This window comes from Danio rerio, chromosome 6 (assembly GCF_052040795.2).
Source record: "Danio rerio strain M-AB ecotype USA chromosome 6, GRCz13ab, whole genome shotgun sequence".
Lineage (NCBI taxonomy): Eukaryota > Metazoa > Chordata > Actinopteri > Cypriniformes > Danionidae > Danio > Danio rerio.
The window spans coordinates 37,895,683-37,910,729 of NC_141026.1; the positions used below are offsets into that span (position 1 = coordinate 37,895,683).

At 33.7% G+C, this 15,047-nt stretch overlaps 1 protein-coding gene across 1 annotated transcript in view; it reads right to left on the reverse strand.

Annotated features, from left to right (window-relative positions):
* The window catches only part of brinp3a.1 (BMP/retinoic acid inducible neural specific 3a, tandem duplicate 1), a 62,757-nt gene that overhangs the window by 28,475 nt on the left and 19,235 nt on the right, over positions 1 to 15,047 (reverse strand). The window contains 2 exon segments of the mRNA NM_001114437.1: positions 8,269 to 8,453; positions 13,200 to 13,387. Of these exon segments, the coding sequence (NP_001107909.1) occupies positions 8,269 to 8,453; positions 13,200 to 13,387 (373 nt within the window).

The window sequence follows — 15,047 nt, forward strand, 5'->3', positions numbered from 1 at the left end:
TACAAATCAACTTATATGAAGTAAGGTTGGGAACAAAGTCCATTTTGAATACTGAACCTGAAAGATGAAGTGTGTTCTTTCACGAATTTGACTAAATACTATACTAACAGTGCTTACCACACAGGTAACAACACTACCAACTCAGCTATAAGAAATTACAGCTCAGGTTTTTGATCCGAATGGGGTTTGAATGCAACTACTGAAAAAAAACTGGCAAAGATTTAATTGCAAATCAATTCTGAATTTTGCATTTAAGCTTTATGCCTAGTTCAGACTGCGTGATTTTAGCCCAGATTTTGGCTCGCCGACAGGTTTTGAGAAATCGCCGACAAATGCCTGAAATCACTGGCAAATCGCTGCTCGTGCATGTGAGTGACGATCACACAGTATGAACTATCAAAGACGCGATCTAAGAGAATCGCCGATGAGTCGCCGATGCCTGTGAGATATTTGGCGTGCTAAATATCTGGAGCTGTCGGATTCAAATCATGCCGTGTGAATTGAGTTTTGACTGAAAATAACATCAGCCATCGCCTACAGCCAATGAGAGAGCAGCTTTTACTTGTGTGTGCGTGTGTGTATACCTGCTGCAGGCCAGCGGGAGGCTGGGGGAGAAGTTAAAAGCGCTCTTTTTCGGTTTATTTGGACCCACGAAATGGAGGGAAAACTAGTGGAGGTTTGACAGGACTCAGGAGCAACCGTGTCTGTTTGACGTTTCATACAGAAAGAAATTAGTTTATTATCAACGTTGAGGAGAAATGGCTAATTCCCTTTAAACCCAGGTGTGCAAACATGTACATGTTCTACCACATTAAAGGCTTCTCTCTCATTATGTAGTTAATAACAAAAGATATACTACGTATTTTTGGCTGTGAGATGTAGTTTGGACGAAGTTGTCGGCGATTCTTCCTATAGTAAAGTCATGCAATGTAAAAGTCCCTGTCGCCGATCCATCTTGCAGTGTAAACAAAGCAGCGACAAAACGCTGGCCCAGATAGTCAAGCAGTGTGAAAACATCTGTGACACGACTACTTTGAAAATCATGCAGTCTGAACTCGGCATAATGCAAAGTTTCCACCAAGTGTGCCGCATGCCTCCTTTGCAGAGACACTCCCAGCCATTAGATCGCTTTGTGACAATTGTGATTGACAGCTTCTCTAAGCAGAGCGTCGGAGCTTAAGGAGGTGACTGAAGTATCAATGTTTGAATTCTGTGTTATTTTACCATGATAGAATAAGTTGTTCAGCAGTAAACTATACTTTCTGTTTATTCGGTTAAATGTGGGCTTTTCTTTGCTGATACACGCCAAACGTTATCATGTCAGGGAAAACAGGTGATCGTTATCAAGCAGTAATTATTTTTATGGGTCTGAATTTTTTTATTTTACAAGTATTTCAACCCCTATGAATATAATATATACCAACAACTCGTTATAAGAAAAATATTTTTGTGCTCATAGCTTAGTCTAACTTGGGCTAAAGTGTATGAAAGATCGTTTATTTCTGCAGTCCAACATATATTGTTTATATTTAATTATTTATTCATTTAGCGATCCTTTGTTACAGTGCAGATATGGCCGGTCAAATGAGAAGGTTGGGGGGTGTGGTTGGTTTGATGTAAAATTGTTTGGTTGGAAGTTGATCCTGTGGTTCTGCCTCTGGCTCCATCAGGCAGTCCTTCTGTGCATACTCAGGCTCCAATTTCAGCAGTCTTTTTGCAAGAGTTTGTGCCTGTCAGTTTTGCATTCAAAGTGTTCTATGGCAAAAGGCGCTGTTGCAACATCCATATTTTTTACATTTTCCACTGAGTGGCATGGTTCAGTACAGAACAATTCAATTCAGTACAGGTCACCCTGATAAGGCTTGCGTTTTCACTGCCAACATAACCCTATTTCAGGAGTTCCCAAATTTTTCACCCTGCAACCCCCAAAATAATAGTGCCAGTGACTCACAACCCCCAATATTTTCTGAGGTGGTTATAAATATATAAACTTTGCACACAAAGGTGCACACATATCAGTAGGCCCAAGTCTATTCATCATTTAGTTTTGGAGAACGCCACATGGAGACCATCCTGTATGTTCAGTGGTGGCCTGTATTTATTTTTAATGTGCATGAGTGATGTAAAGAATGCCATAAAATTAATGTGCTGCATCTGACACTTTGCTGCATCTTCAATACAATGTAATCATCCCAGGGGTCACAAAATAAATAAATCGAAAGGCTGATGGCTTTTTATTTGCATGTTGTTTTAAAATTTTTATTATTAACATGTTAACAATGGTAATATAAAAAAAACTATTTTGTTCTTCAGTAGGTTATGGATAAAAAAAAGAGTAATTTTAATAGTTTAATAAAAGGAATTAGATTTTGGGATCTAAAAAATCCCTCATTTTAAGAACCACTGCCCTACTTGGTAGGTGTCATGTAAACCAGAAGGTTTAAACCAACATCATTCTCACTCGAAGAAGAAAGCTGTACTGGCAGTTCACATAAAGTGTATTTTGCACTGGTACGTTTGCTGTTCTGTTGGTTGAGTTGAGGACATAAAGCTATAAAGCAGAAGGAAGTAAATCCCTAAGTAAGTCCCTAAGTAAGTCTCCTGCTGACTCACTTTGACTCACTGTCTTGGTCGTGGTTCTTTACAAAAAAAAAAAAAAAAACTTTGTGACTCTGTGAGTAGTTTGTGTTAATAAATAAATAAGTTAAAAGCCTTTGGCCTGGTTTGTTTTTATGTTACATTTCATTATATGAGCATTATTTAAACTAGGCACCAACATGCACACTCAAGTTTGTAATTTCAAATGTGTATACACAGTTAATAGAGAGAGGAAATGACAGCCCTCATGCTTTTCACATGTTTAGACACAACATGTGAATGGCCCTATAATAACAATTTATATGGGCTGAATTTACAGGCGAAGCAATGCAAGTTTATTTATATAGCACCTTTCATAAACAATGGTAATTCAAAGTGCTTTACACAGACAAGAATAAAGGAAACATAAAATACAAGCATAAGAGAATTAAAAACAACAAAGGATAAAAATGATTAAAAACATAAAAATGTGTTCAAACGGGTTTTATAGAAATGAAAAAGAAAAGACAAAATCGACACAAAATAAATAAATAAATATAAATTCAGCCCAAACTGTTTGCAACCTCATTTCCTAAAAAAAAATGTAAATCCAATTTAAATTGTTTTTTGTTTTTCTTCCTCATTGAATGCTGGACATACAGCAGATCTTGTTTTTCCTTCTTGTCGTGTGGCTATCAGTCCTGGTTGAGCTTTCCTTCCACATGGTTCATTGCTGGGTGCTGTCATTGTGTTATTACAGTATCATATATCAACTGTGTATTTAAAATGTATCTCCCTGTGTTGTCGTTCCCTTAGGGTGTTGCAAATGCAAGAGATGATTCTCTGTAAGCCAATAGCATAAAGTGGCAAGTAGAACTCCGCCCTTTGGTAGCATAATGCTGTGCTAGGTAGCCTCATGAAAGAGTCATTAAAAGTACAGTACTCTATTTTGGTAAATCTAATAGTGAACATGGAAAGTGCATACTGTACTGTACTGCTCAGTGGAAATGAGCCATTAGTGTTGAACTTTTGCATAGATCCTTTTATTGAATAGATGTTATTGTTTTGGTCAATATCATATTTCCAGAGAGAATTGATGAACCCAGGCTCATTCTTAATGCGTGATTCTGGCTACATTTCTGCATAAATTGAAGATTACTTCTGCTGTTTTGTTCCACTTTTCATGTTTTATTATTTAAGGTATAGTGGGTATGTTTCTACAAAATCTAAAATGCATTGCTATGGTACATTTTATTGCACCTTTCTTATGAAACTTGGATCGGAGGGTCGGTGTCCTGCATATTTTAGTTCCAACTGCAATTAAACACACCTGAACCAGCTAATCAAGCTCTTTCTAGGTGTATTAGAAACTTCCAGGCAGGTGTGTTAAAGGAAGTTGGAGCTAAACTTTGCAGGACACCAGCCCTCCAGGACCGAGTTTGAACACTCGTGACCAACGCTAAAAAACACTCTAAACCTGACCAAGTGTTAACAAAAGCATGACACAAAATTACCCTTACTGAAACATCCATGCCATTTTGCATAGTCTTTACATGGTTTTGTCAAACTGTGCTTCACGGGACTCTTCCCAGAGGACTTTGCATCACAAGTGCAATGTACCATATGAGGTAATGTGCAAACTGACTACATCAGAAAAGTTGCCCTTTTTGAGAGAAATATGTATGGAACGGGTTTGTTAACTAATCTTGCTCATCATTTTAGCATTTTGAACTACATGCAATGAACCACATGGAAAATTACTTATTTGGGAGTAATGTGCAAGTGTAATCATACTTTGTTAAGGAAAAGAATAATTATTTTGGCAGTGTACTGACTCAGTGTTCATTTAACACAGAAACATTATCAAATGTTTTTTTCAGCAGAAACTTAGGAATGCCCACATGCTACAAAACACAATTCTACATCACATGCATTGTCCTATCATACAGAAATAAAAGGGACATTCTACCAAAAACTTACATTTTCACTTATAAAAAATGTGACAGGGCCTGACTTGAATCATACAAAAACATGCATAAAATTATACAATTCAATGATAGAACGCATCAAAGATCACTGTCTGCTTCTTCTTGGTCAAATAATGTCACTTCCAAGTCATAGCCTAAAAGGTGTATTGCACACATTTTAGGTTAAATTTAATGCAAATGTGACAGGACTGACAGAAACATGGGGACAATTGTAAAGGTATTGGTATTATAAATTTGTAGTATTTATTTGTAGAACGTTTTTAAACTTACAGGTTTTTGATGTGAATTATAAAAACTTATACTTGCTATCTCTGAATTATTTTTTTCTTAATAACAGTTTTATTAAAGCTATAGGTTTAAATGGGCTGAGGGCTTTGTACATTTGTAAAGGGTTTTTAATAAAGAACAAAAATTTGAGAACCAAATGTATGACATATTCCTTAACAGAACAACTCACAGAAATCAACCATTATTTCATTTTGAAAATTTTTGGGATGAAATACTTTTCATTCACTGTACTTATGTTTTTATTAAGGACAGATAATGTATGATTCTAGAATGTCCCAAACATAGAAGACAGCATTTACATTTACTATATGCATTTGGGTGCTTACATTTATAAAATTATGTGTTTGCAGTTTGCAAAAGATCTAAATAATTATCTTAAAGTTGAATGAATTCCAATATTACGGTTCACATTCCAAAACATCTGACTTACAATGGATTTTAAACCACATATGAAAGTGGCACAAATTAGAATGGAAACATTTGATTTCCAGGTTAACTGTGTACTTAAGAATAAAAATACAAACTCACTGCAGACACACTGCAAATCAGAGGAACTTTACATTCCATTTCTGAGCGGCAGTGGAGTGGAATACATCAGTTACATCTGAGCTGCAGTGTTGTTGTCAATAATATTATATTTTTATACTCAAGGCTCTACATCAGTCACATCCTTTTAAACATGGATTCTTGTCCATTTTTGCAATAGAGGGCCATGTTGAATAGTGCTTGTGTGAGGGGATTAAAATACACCAAATGCTTTACATGGAAGCAAGGTAATCTGTCTGATGACTGACAGTTTTTTGAAGGACACCTGAGAACAGCCTCTGATTGACAATATGAGCTGTCAAACGCAGAGATATAGTGCTGTTTTAGCCTTGTGGTGTCCAGTGCTTATGTTTTAAATGATTTTGTGTCTGTAAGCTATAAGGAGACAGAGAAATCCTTAATATTATACAATAATATATAACAGTAAATGTGTTAAAAGTTTAACAATCATTACGGTGAAAGCTGGCATAAAGTTTTATTATAAATAGTTGCAAAAGTAAACTAATAATAAAAGATGATGCCCCATCAAATACTATTCATTTAATGTTGCCTGTAACTGGTCTTTACATCATCTTGAAATGAGACCTTACAGCTCATATAAACACTGACAAATAAGCCTTAAGATATTCAAATAGCAACAGTATTTTGTGTATTTTCACACATACTGCAAGTTATTTTTTCCATATATTTGAGTGTAAATTATAGCAGTAACATTGTGTATGTATGTTTTTAAAACACTATGAGACCGTGCCGAGTGTATATATATTTTGTCTAAAGGTGAAATGCTGCATGCATTTGAGCAAAGCCTTGATGCTTATTTTATGGCCACTCCACAGTTTTACCATGCCCACTTTTGCTACTTTTTTTCAGACTGTGCATAAACCGGGCTTTAAAAGCCCTTTAAAAGTAGTAAAATTATCTGATTAATCCTGATTAAATTATCCATTATGGAATATTTAAAGAAGTCGTATAAAGCTATTTAATACTTTCAAAAAAAAAAAAATTGATGTAAAACGGAGAATTTCTTAAAAAAAATAATAATAATAAATTCTTGATTGTAAATAGTTTCACAATTTTTTGAGCCAAGCTTTTAGTTTCCTAATCAAAGATGGATATACTTTTATCATTGCTTAATCTGCAAAAGCACATGTGTGTGACCTGCGCAAATGCACATCTTTGACCCCACAACAGTGCTAAACAGGATTAAGCTGAGAAAAAGTCACCAATAAGTGTGTTTTTGAATGCTGATCTTGTTTAACCATAATTATTTTAACATGTTCACATGTAAGTTTTACAGACCTTAGCTGACCCGCTTTACATTTAATTTCTGAGCGTCAGTGGAGTTTGCTGCAACAGTGTTGCCAATAATATTATGTTTTTATACTCAAGGCTCTACATCAGTCACATCCTTTTAAACGTGGATTCTTGTTCATTTTTGCAATAGAAGGTCATGTTGAATAGTGCTTGTGTGAGGGGATTAAATTATAGCAGTAACATGGTTGTAATACACTGTGAAACCATGCCAAGTGTATATTTATTTTGTTTAAGGATGAAATGCTGCATGTATTTGTGCAAAGCCTTGATGTTTATTTCATGGCCACTCCACAGTTTTACCATGCCCACTTTTGCAACTTTTTTTGAAACCATGAAACCATTGTGGAATAATTAAAGAGCTGGTCGTCTATTGCTATTTAGTACTTTCAAAAAATTATTGGGATGTAAAACAGAGTATCCCTTAAATTAAATACTAGAAAACTAGTTTTACAAAAAAAATGTTGAGCCTAGTTTTAAGTTACTTAATCAAAGATGGATATACTTTTATGGTTGCTTTATCTGGAAAAGCATACATGTGACCCGCGCAAATGCACACCTATGACCCCACAACAGTGCTAAACAGGATTTGGCAGAGAATCCTAAGGGTCCTAGAAAATGTGTCTTTTAATGCTGATCTTGTTTAACCATAATTATTTCAACATTTTATCATGTGCGTTTTAAATACTTTAGCTAACACCTTCACCACATTTGTGAGATATTTAGAATGCAGCCATTTCCATGGCAACATGTCTGGTTTATGACATGACACGCAGCAGCATCATGCACTGCAATGGAGATTAAAACTGCTGAATTTACAACACATCAATTCATCAACTTCTCCCAGTTTTCCCAGATAGAATCAAAAAGCTGTAACTTTCTCACAAAATTATCAAAAAAAAAAAAACATTTTGGATAACATATGGATAGGAACTACTATTAGTACTTAAGATTAATTTGAATATCTGCAAAGTGAATCCCCTTTAAGAGAGATCTCAAATCTGAAGGATTCAAATATTTACAATCTCTATCCTTACAATGAATTTAATATAATGCATACTAAACCATCCTCTACTGTATTTTTTAAACCACCACTTCAATCCTAACTTCAACAACATTAATTTAGCCGCATTGTTAACACTCCTGCATTGTGCACAAGGTATTTAACTCATTTAATGTAGAGTATGTGGGTTACTGTTTTAAGCACAATCACTGACCTGACACATATTGCTTGCTACGGCTAGCTTGCTATGGATTAACTGATGTATGATGTGTCACAGAAACAGTGACTTTCAACCACAATTTAACTTAAACAATCACCGCATAGCATTTTGTTCAAACCTACGACTCATTAACACCTCCCCACAACAAAAGAATGAAATTAGGGAGAAAACTGCTGTGCTTCTCACACAATTAACCCACTTTTTTGAATCTGCGCATGATGCAGCTGCAAAAACAATAGAAACAGCACAGCTTAAGTCAAACTCTTTTCCAAAAATAAGCACTCAAACGTGGGGTCAGGTCCCCAGGTCTGTGCGCATCTAGGCCACAGGGTTACCTTGATGGCAGTGGAGGCGATCTGGAGGTGGTGCAGTTTTCGCAGAGTACTCTCTCTGTCTATAAAATAGGAGGCAGCCAGCTGGTGCAGGGCCTCCAGAGTCACCGCCGTGCCATTTGAGTCAGTCAGGTCCGCCGGCCGGCTAAGCCTCCTCTTGTCCACAAATATAGTCAACGCCTCCTCACCTGCAATGGGGGTTAGAGCAACATGAAAGAGTGAGGCACGCTGGGGAAAATGGCTTTATAAAAAATGTTCTTTGTGTTTATGTTGGAGAAAAGCAAGGGAATTTCATATAAAGCTAGTTTCTGGAGTACAGACTAGAAGATGGAAATTTCTTTTTTATATATTAGTTATTCTGACATTTGTAATTAATGAGAAATCTCAATGTCATATATATATATATATATATATATATATATATATATATATATATATATATATATATATATATATATATATATATATATATTATTTTTTTTTCTGTTTAACAAATCCATGTAAATTAATATAAGTACATAAGTCAATAATTAAAACTTTAAACAAAATACACACAGTTAAAGTCAGAAATATTAGCCCCCCTTTGATTTTTATTTTCTTTTTCAAATATTTCCCAAATGATGTTTAACAGAGGAAAGAAATGTTCACAGTATTTATTCATTTTCTTTTCAGCTTAGTCCCTTCATTAATACGGGGTCGCCACAGCGGAATGAACCGCCAACCTTTCCAGCACATGTTTTTATGTGTGTGTCTGATAATATTTTTTCTTTTGGAGAAAGTCTTATTTTGTTTTATTTCCTCTTGAATAAAAGCGGTTTTAATATAAAAAAAAAAAAAAAAAACATTTTAAGGTCAAAATTATTAGCCCCTGTAAGCTATATATTATTTCAATAGTCTACAGAACAAACCATCGCTGTACAATAATTACTCTAACCTGTCTAGTTAACCTAATTAACCTAGTTAAGCCTTTAAATGTTGCTTTAAGCTGTATAGAAGTGTCTTGAAAAATATCTAGTAAAACATTATTTACTGTCATCATGGCAAAGATAAAATAAATCAGTTATTAGAAATGAGTTATTAAAACTATTATGTTTAGAAATGTGTTGAAAAATCTTCTCTCCGTTAAACAGACATTAGAAAAAAATAATCAGGGGGGCTAATAATTCTGACTTCAACTAGATATAAAGAAATGATAATATATAATACTGTCATTTAAAGAAAGAGTTTTTCATGCATATGTCTTTAATTAGATCCTAATAATACGACTGTCAGTTTATTAAAATAATTAGTAAAAGATTTTAAAATTAAAACATGACAGTTTGTGTGTTTGAAGGTTGAAAAAAATGTCATAAACATAGAGGGAAAAGAAAGTATGAAAGTTTATTAGTTAAATATACTTCATGGTAACATATTTTATTAAATCTAATAAATATATATGGGATTTTTAATTGCAAAAAGTATGCATGCAATTTATGGAACTTAATTCATTAATAATCATGTACAAAATCAATTTAGACTCAATGTGAACATTTGATTAAAATCATATTAATGTGACTGTCAATCAATTAATATTTTAATTGAAATTAATGTATACCAGAAGCAGATTTATGGAACAGATGGCATTATTAATCTATATTACAGCATACTTATCAAATATAAAGTTTCAGGGTAAAGTGTTTAATCAAAAAGAATAAAATATTAAATATTTAATTGCCAATAATTTTGTTTAATTATTAAGTTAAGCAGAAAATAGACGACGAACACAGAAGAAACTATAAATATATTTATTTATAATAATATATTTTATATTTCCCAAATGATGTTTAACAAGAGCAAGGAAATTTTCACAGTATGTGTATTTTTTCTTCTGAAGAAAGTCCTGTTTGTTTTATTTCTGCTAGAATAAAAGCAGTTTTTAATTTTTTTTTAAAACATTCTAAGGTCAAAATTATTAGCCGCTTTAAGCTTTTTTTTTTTCCGATAGTCTAAGAACAAACCATCGTTATATAATAACTTGCCTAATTACCCTAACCTGCCTAATTAACCTAATTAACCTCGTTAAGCCTTTAAAAGTCATTTTAAGCTGTACAAAAGTGTCTTGAAAAATATCTATTCAAATATTATTTACTGTCAATATGACAAAGATAAATCAGTTATTAGAAATGAGTTATTAAAACTATTATATTTAGAAATGTGCTGAAAAAATCTTCTCTCCGTTAAACAGATACAGTTAAATAAACAGGGGGGCTATTAGTTCAGGGGGCTAATAATTCTGATTGCAACTATATATTATTATTATATAAATTATGTATTTACATTTTTAATTATTAAGGGTGATTTAAAATCGAAATCGATCGAAATTTATGCTCGATTTCGATTATCGAATCAAAAAATAGAATCGTCGATGCTGCTACGCCCCCATGTCACGTCAGCTTGGCTTGCCAAGCGGGAAAAAACACGCTTGTTGAAGTGCTTGTTAAACTGTGCAGACGCAGGAGACCCATCGACAGAGCTTAAACTTTCAGGGCTCGACAATAAGGACTGCCCGATAGCCCGGAGCCAGCGTGCGAGACGCTCGGGCCAGTATACAGTGCTGCCTTGTTGCCTGACAGATCGAGCCAGAGCTGCATGCTGCGATTGTCTGTCAATTGTGTGCAAATACAATCTTACGGTGCTTTCACACATAGACGTTTGTTTCGGAATCTGTCTCGTTTCCCCCGTTAGCGCGGTTTGTTTGGCATATATCCAGCAGTTGCGCTCGCATCCGCGCCAATTCAATCAGTCCGAGATCGCCTGAATGAGACGGTCTCTGCCCTACTGAGCGGATCGATTGTAGTGAGAAAACAAAACAATGCAACAAACTAACGACCCAGGCTATATCACAGTGTATTATGATCGTGTAATAGCCATATATGCGGCTATATGAAGAGAGAATGATGAGCAGGGCGTGATGTCATTCTTACCGGTAAATGTGAAAGTGAAAGCATGCTGAAATATTACCGAGAGCTGTTTATCCAGCCTGATCTCGGTTTATCCGTCAGGAAAATTGACCGAAATTACTATCTGTTAATTTTTCCATATTTTAATTGTATAATATGTTGTATTAGGCCTGTTGTTTGGTTCATTTCCGCACTGACAGCTCGAAAGAAAGATTTACATTGATCTGATGCAGTCTCGGTTCATTTGCTATGTCTCTCTATGATTTAAGCCTATATTGCAGAATTCTAGCCAACGTTTCTTTAATATATTGATTAATTCAATAGATCGATTTTTACAAAACCTGAAAATTGAAATGAGGCTTTGTGTATATGAGAAAGTCTGACCTCTGCTTTATATTCGGTGACAATGTCTGTGGGTAGTTAAAATTAAAGTGCACATTTTTGCTTCTAAAATATTCTATACACAACTGCTCTAAAGTTTAGGGTCAGTATGATTGTTAAATATGTTAAACTAAGCTTCTTCTGCTCACCAAGGCTGCAATTATTTCATCATAAATACAAATTATGAAATGTTGCACTATAAAATAACTGTTCAAAAGTAGTTTATCATTTAATTTATTCATTTATTCCAGTGATTTTAAAGATGAAATTTCAGCTTCATTACTCCAGTCACATGATCCTTCAGAAATCACTGATATTAATTATTATTATATTTATTAATGGTAATAGTAATAAAAGCAATAATGTCTGGAGTAATAATTTTATTTGAAACTACACACAATAACAAAGCAGTTATTTAAAATTTTGAAACTTTTTTTACATCTAATAAATGTAGCCTTGATGAACTGAATAAGTTTTCTTAAAAACATAAAAAAATACTGTAAATATATATACAGTGGAAGTCAGAATTATTAGCCCCCCTTTGTTGTTTTTTTCTTTTTAAAATATTTCCTAAATGATGTTTAACAGAGCAAGGAAATGTTTATAGTATGTCTGATAATATTTTTTCCTCTGAACAAAGTCTTATTTGTCTTATTTTGGCTAGAATAAAAGCAGTTCTTAATTTTTTATGAATCATTTTAAGGTCAAATTTATTAGCCCCTTAAGCTAATTGTTTTTCAGACTGTCTCCAGAACAAACCATCGTTATACAATAACTTGCCTAATTACCCTAACCTGCCTGGTTAACCTAATTAACCTTGTTAAGACTGCTTCAATCTTTTACTTTCACACTAGTACTTAGTCACTTTAGCAAACATCTCAGATACTGTTGGCTGGTTCCTGTTGGTTGTGCACCTTTTTTTACCGACGCCATAATAACGACACAGATCACTGCCTATATACAAGAAAAAAGTGATTGACAGTTGGTAATTATGTGTGTAACTTGCCTTTATTCATTTACTGTATGATTTGTTTATGGGTAAAACAAAGACCATACAGGTCAGGTAGTTTAAACGGTAGGCTACAAATAATTAATTTGTTATTAATTAATTAATTATTCATAATCGAAAATCGAATCGAATCGTGACTTAAGAATCGAAAATGTAACCGAGGATTTGGAGAATCGTGACACCCCTATTAATTATTAATTATTTATTTAGGGTGTTTGTTGTTATTAACCTACCACAGCTTTTAGAGAAACAGATACTGAGTAGTAATACACATGTGCCTGGTGTCACATTTTTACAGATTGGCTGTGAAGTGTCACAAAATATCAGCAAAAAACTGTTTTAAGTAATTTGCATTCGAATGTTTTCCAAAGTTTTCATTTACAGCCACTAAAAAAGCAGTTGCCATGTAAATCTTCACAAACGCACCCTTAAAATACATTGTCAAACTGTAATTCAGACAGAAATTTCAACTTGATCATATTCATGCTTTTTTAACACACTAGCTTCTCATGTCACAATATACCAAGATGCATCTCAAGATTACTTTTGTTTTCTACTGAAAGAAGGCATTTGGTAAAAACGAACTGCTGTCTTTGTTCCAATACCTCCAAGCGTAGCTGAAAGCAGAAAGTGTGTGCCATATTTTCTGATGATGTTCTCAGTAATGGCAGCAACGGAGGGTCTGCGGCCCAACTGTCTGATGGTCTGCATGAACTCTGGATCGAGGGGTAGAGCCACTCCATTGTCCTCTCTCTCCAGAGCCAGGCTGTTCACCTTCCAGCGCCCAAACTCTCTGCAAGGTCACACAAAAACACACACACACTATTTGAAAATGTCCTTCATTTGAGTCACAATGGACACAGGAGGGTGATATCCTGAACAATATTTTTTTTCAACAGCTGGGAGAGTTTGTTTTAGTATCTGGTGCAGTGTTTGCCACTGTAGTTTAAGGTCTTCTGAAATTGGCACGCTATATATTCCCCAAATAAAAAAAGAAGGCTATGGATGATGCAAACAAAAGAAATAGTTCATATTAATATGATAAAAAGTAAATTTTTTCAATATATTTCATTTGAATGTATTTATTATTTATTCATTTATTTATTAATTTCATTTATTCTTTAAAGATGATCATGCATTTCAACTTTAATTCAATTTTATTTAACATTTTTTATTTTGTTTTATTTTATTTTATTTGTTTTGTTTTATTTATTATTTATTTTTGTTTAATTTAATTTAATTTAATTTTACTTAATTTTATTTTATTTAATTTTATAATCCTGGTTAATTTATGGTAAAATCCTGACTTTTTTTTTTTTTTTTTTTTTGCAACAGCTGGGACAGATGGTTTCAGTGTATCTGGTTCAGTGTTTATCACTGTACAGTTTAAGCTCCTCTGAAATTGCTGTTCCGTATATTCCCCAAATGTAAGAGAAAAAGTAACAGTTTAAAGAGAGGTCTGTGAAACCTTCACGCAGCTTGAGTACGACGCATATTCAGTTAAGACCTGCTGAGGAGAAAATACGATGACTGCATGACCCCTGTGCTTGCGATTCAGATCATATTATGCATTCAATTTATTATTTTTTTTCCAACTGGAGGCCAGTTTTAGGAATTGCTCTGGCCAGCTTTTAAAGCAGTTGTCCTCTACATAATAGTGCAATTTGTTGTATTATTTATTTTTTTCTCTCTGACATTGGCTCTGAATAAGGGCTGACTGGAAGTAATCAGCAACAATGGCAAGCGTCTTTCTTTCACAGATAAAAGGATCGAGGAGTATGTTAGATGAGAACACCTGGAATTTCATTTTTAAAAATCAGCAGCCACTGTCCTTTTTCTGTCTCAGGAACAGCTACTTGGCAGAATTAATTGAACTGTCTTGCTTATAGCATTTATCTCAATAAATGTTAATTTAGTAAAAAAAAAAAATAATAATAATAATAATAATAACAATTAATAATATGAAACAGAGACTGATTTTTATTTTATTTATTTATTTTTTATATAATAATAATAATAATAATAATAATAATAATAATAATAATAAATAAATCTAAAAAAGTTTGTAGTTAGATCTAATGTAGTGCAAGACAACAATATTTTTTAATGCAATTAATCAAGTGTTTTCACATGCTTACATGCAACAATGAGTAGTGTATTGCACAATTACTTTTTGATACAGCATTTTTATTACAGTACAGTATGTGAAAAGTGCAATGACACTTCAAACAACTGAGGTGTTTTTTTTTATAGCAGTATTCCATTTAAATATTAACTTAAGCATTAATGTAATCAAAGTAAATCTTAAACCAAAGCTATTTGCTACTGTCAGGGCATTTTTTAAGAATTAAATGATCATTACATCAGTGGATCTCAGTACCTGCATTTTGCAATGTGGCAGTTAAGGGTAATGCATCAAAATCAGTATATCATGATCAGCAGTGATCTAGGGC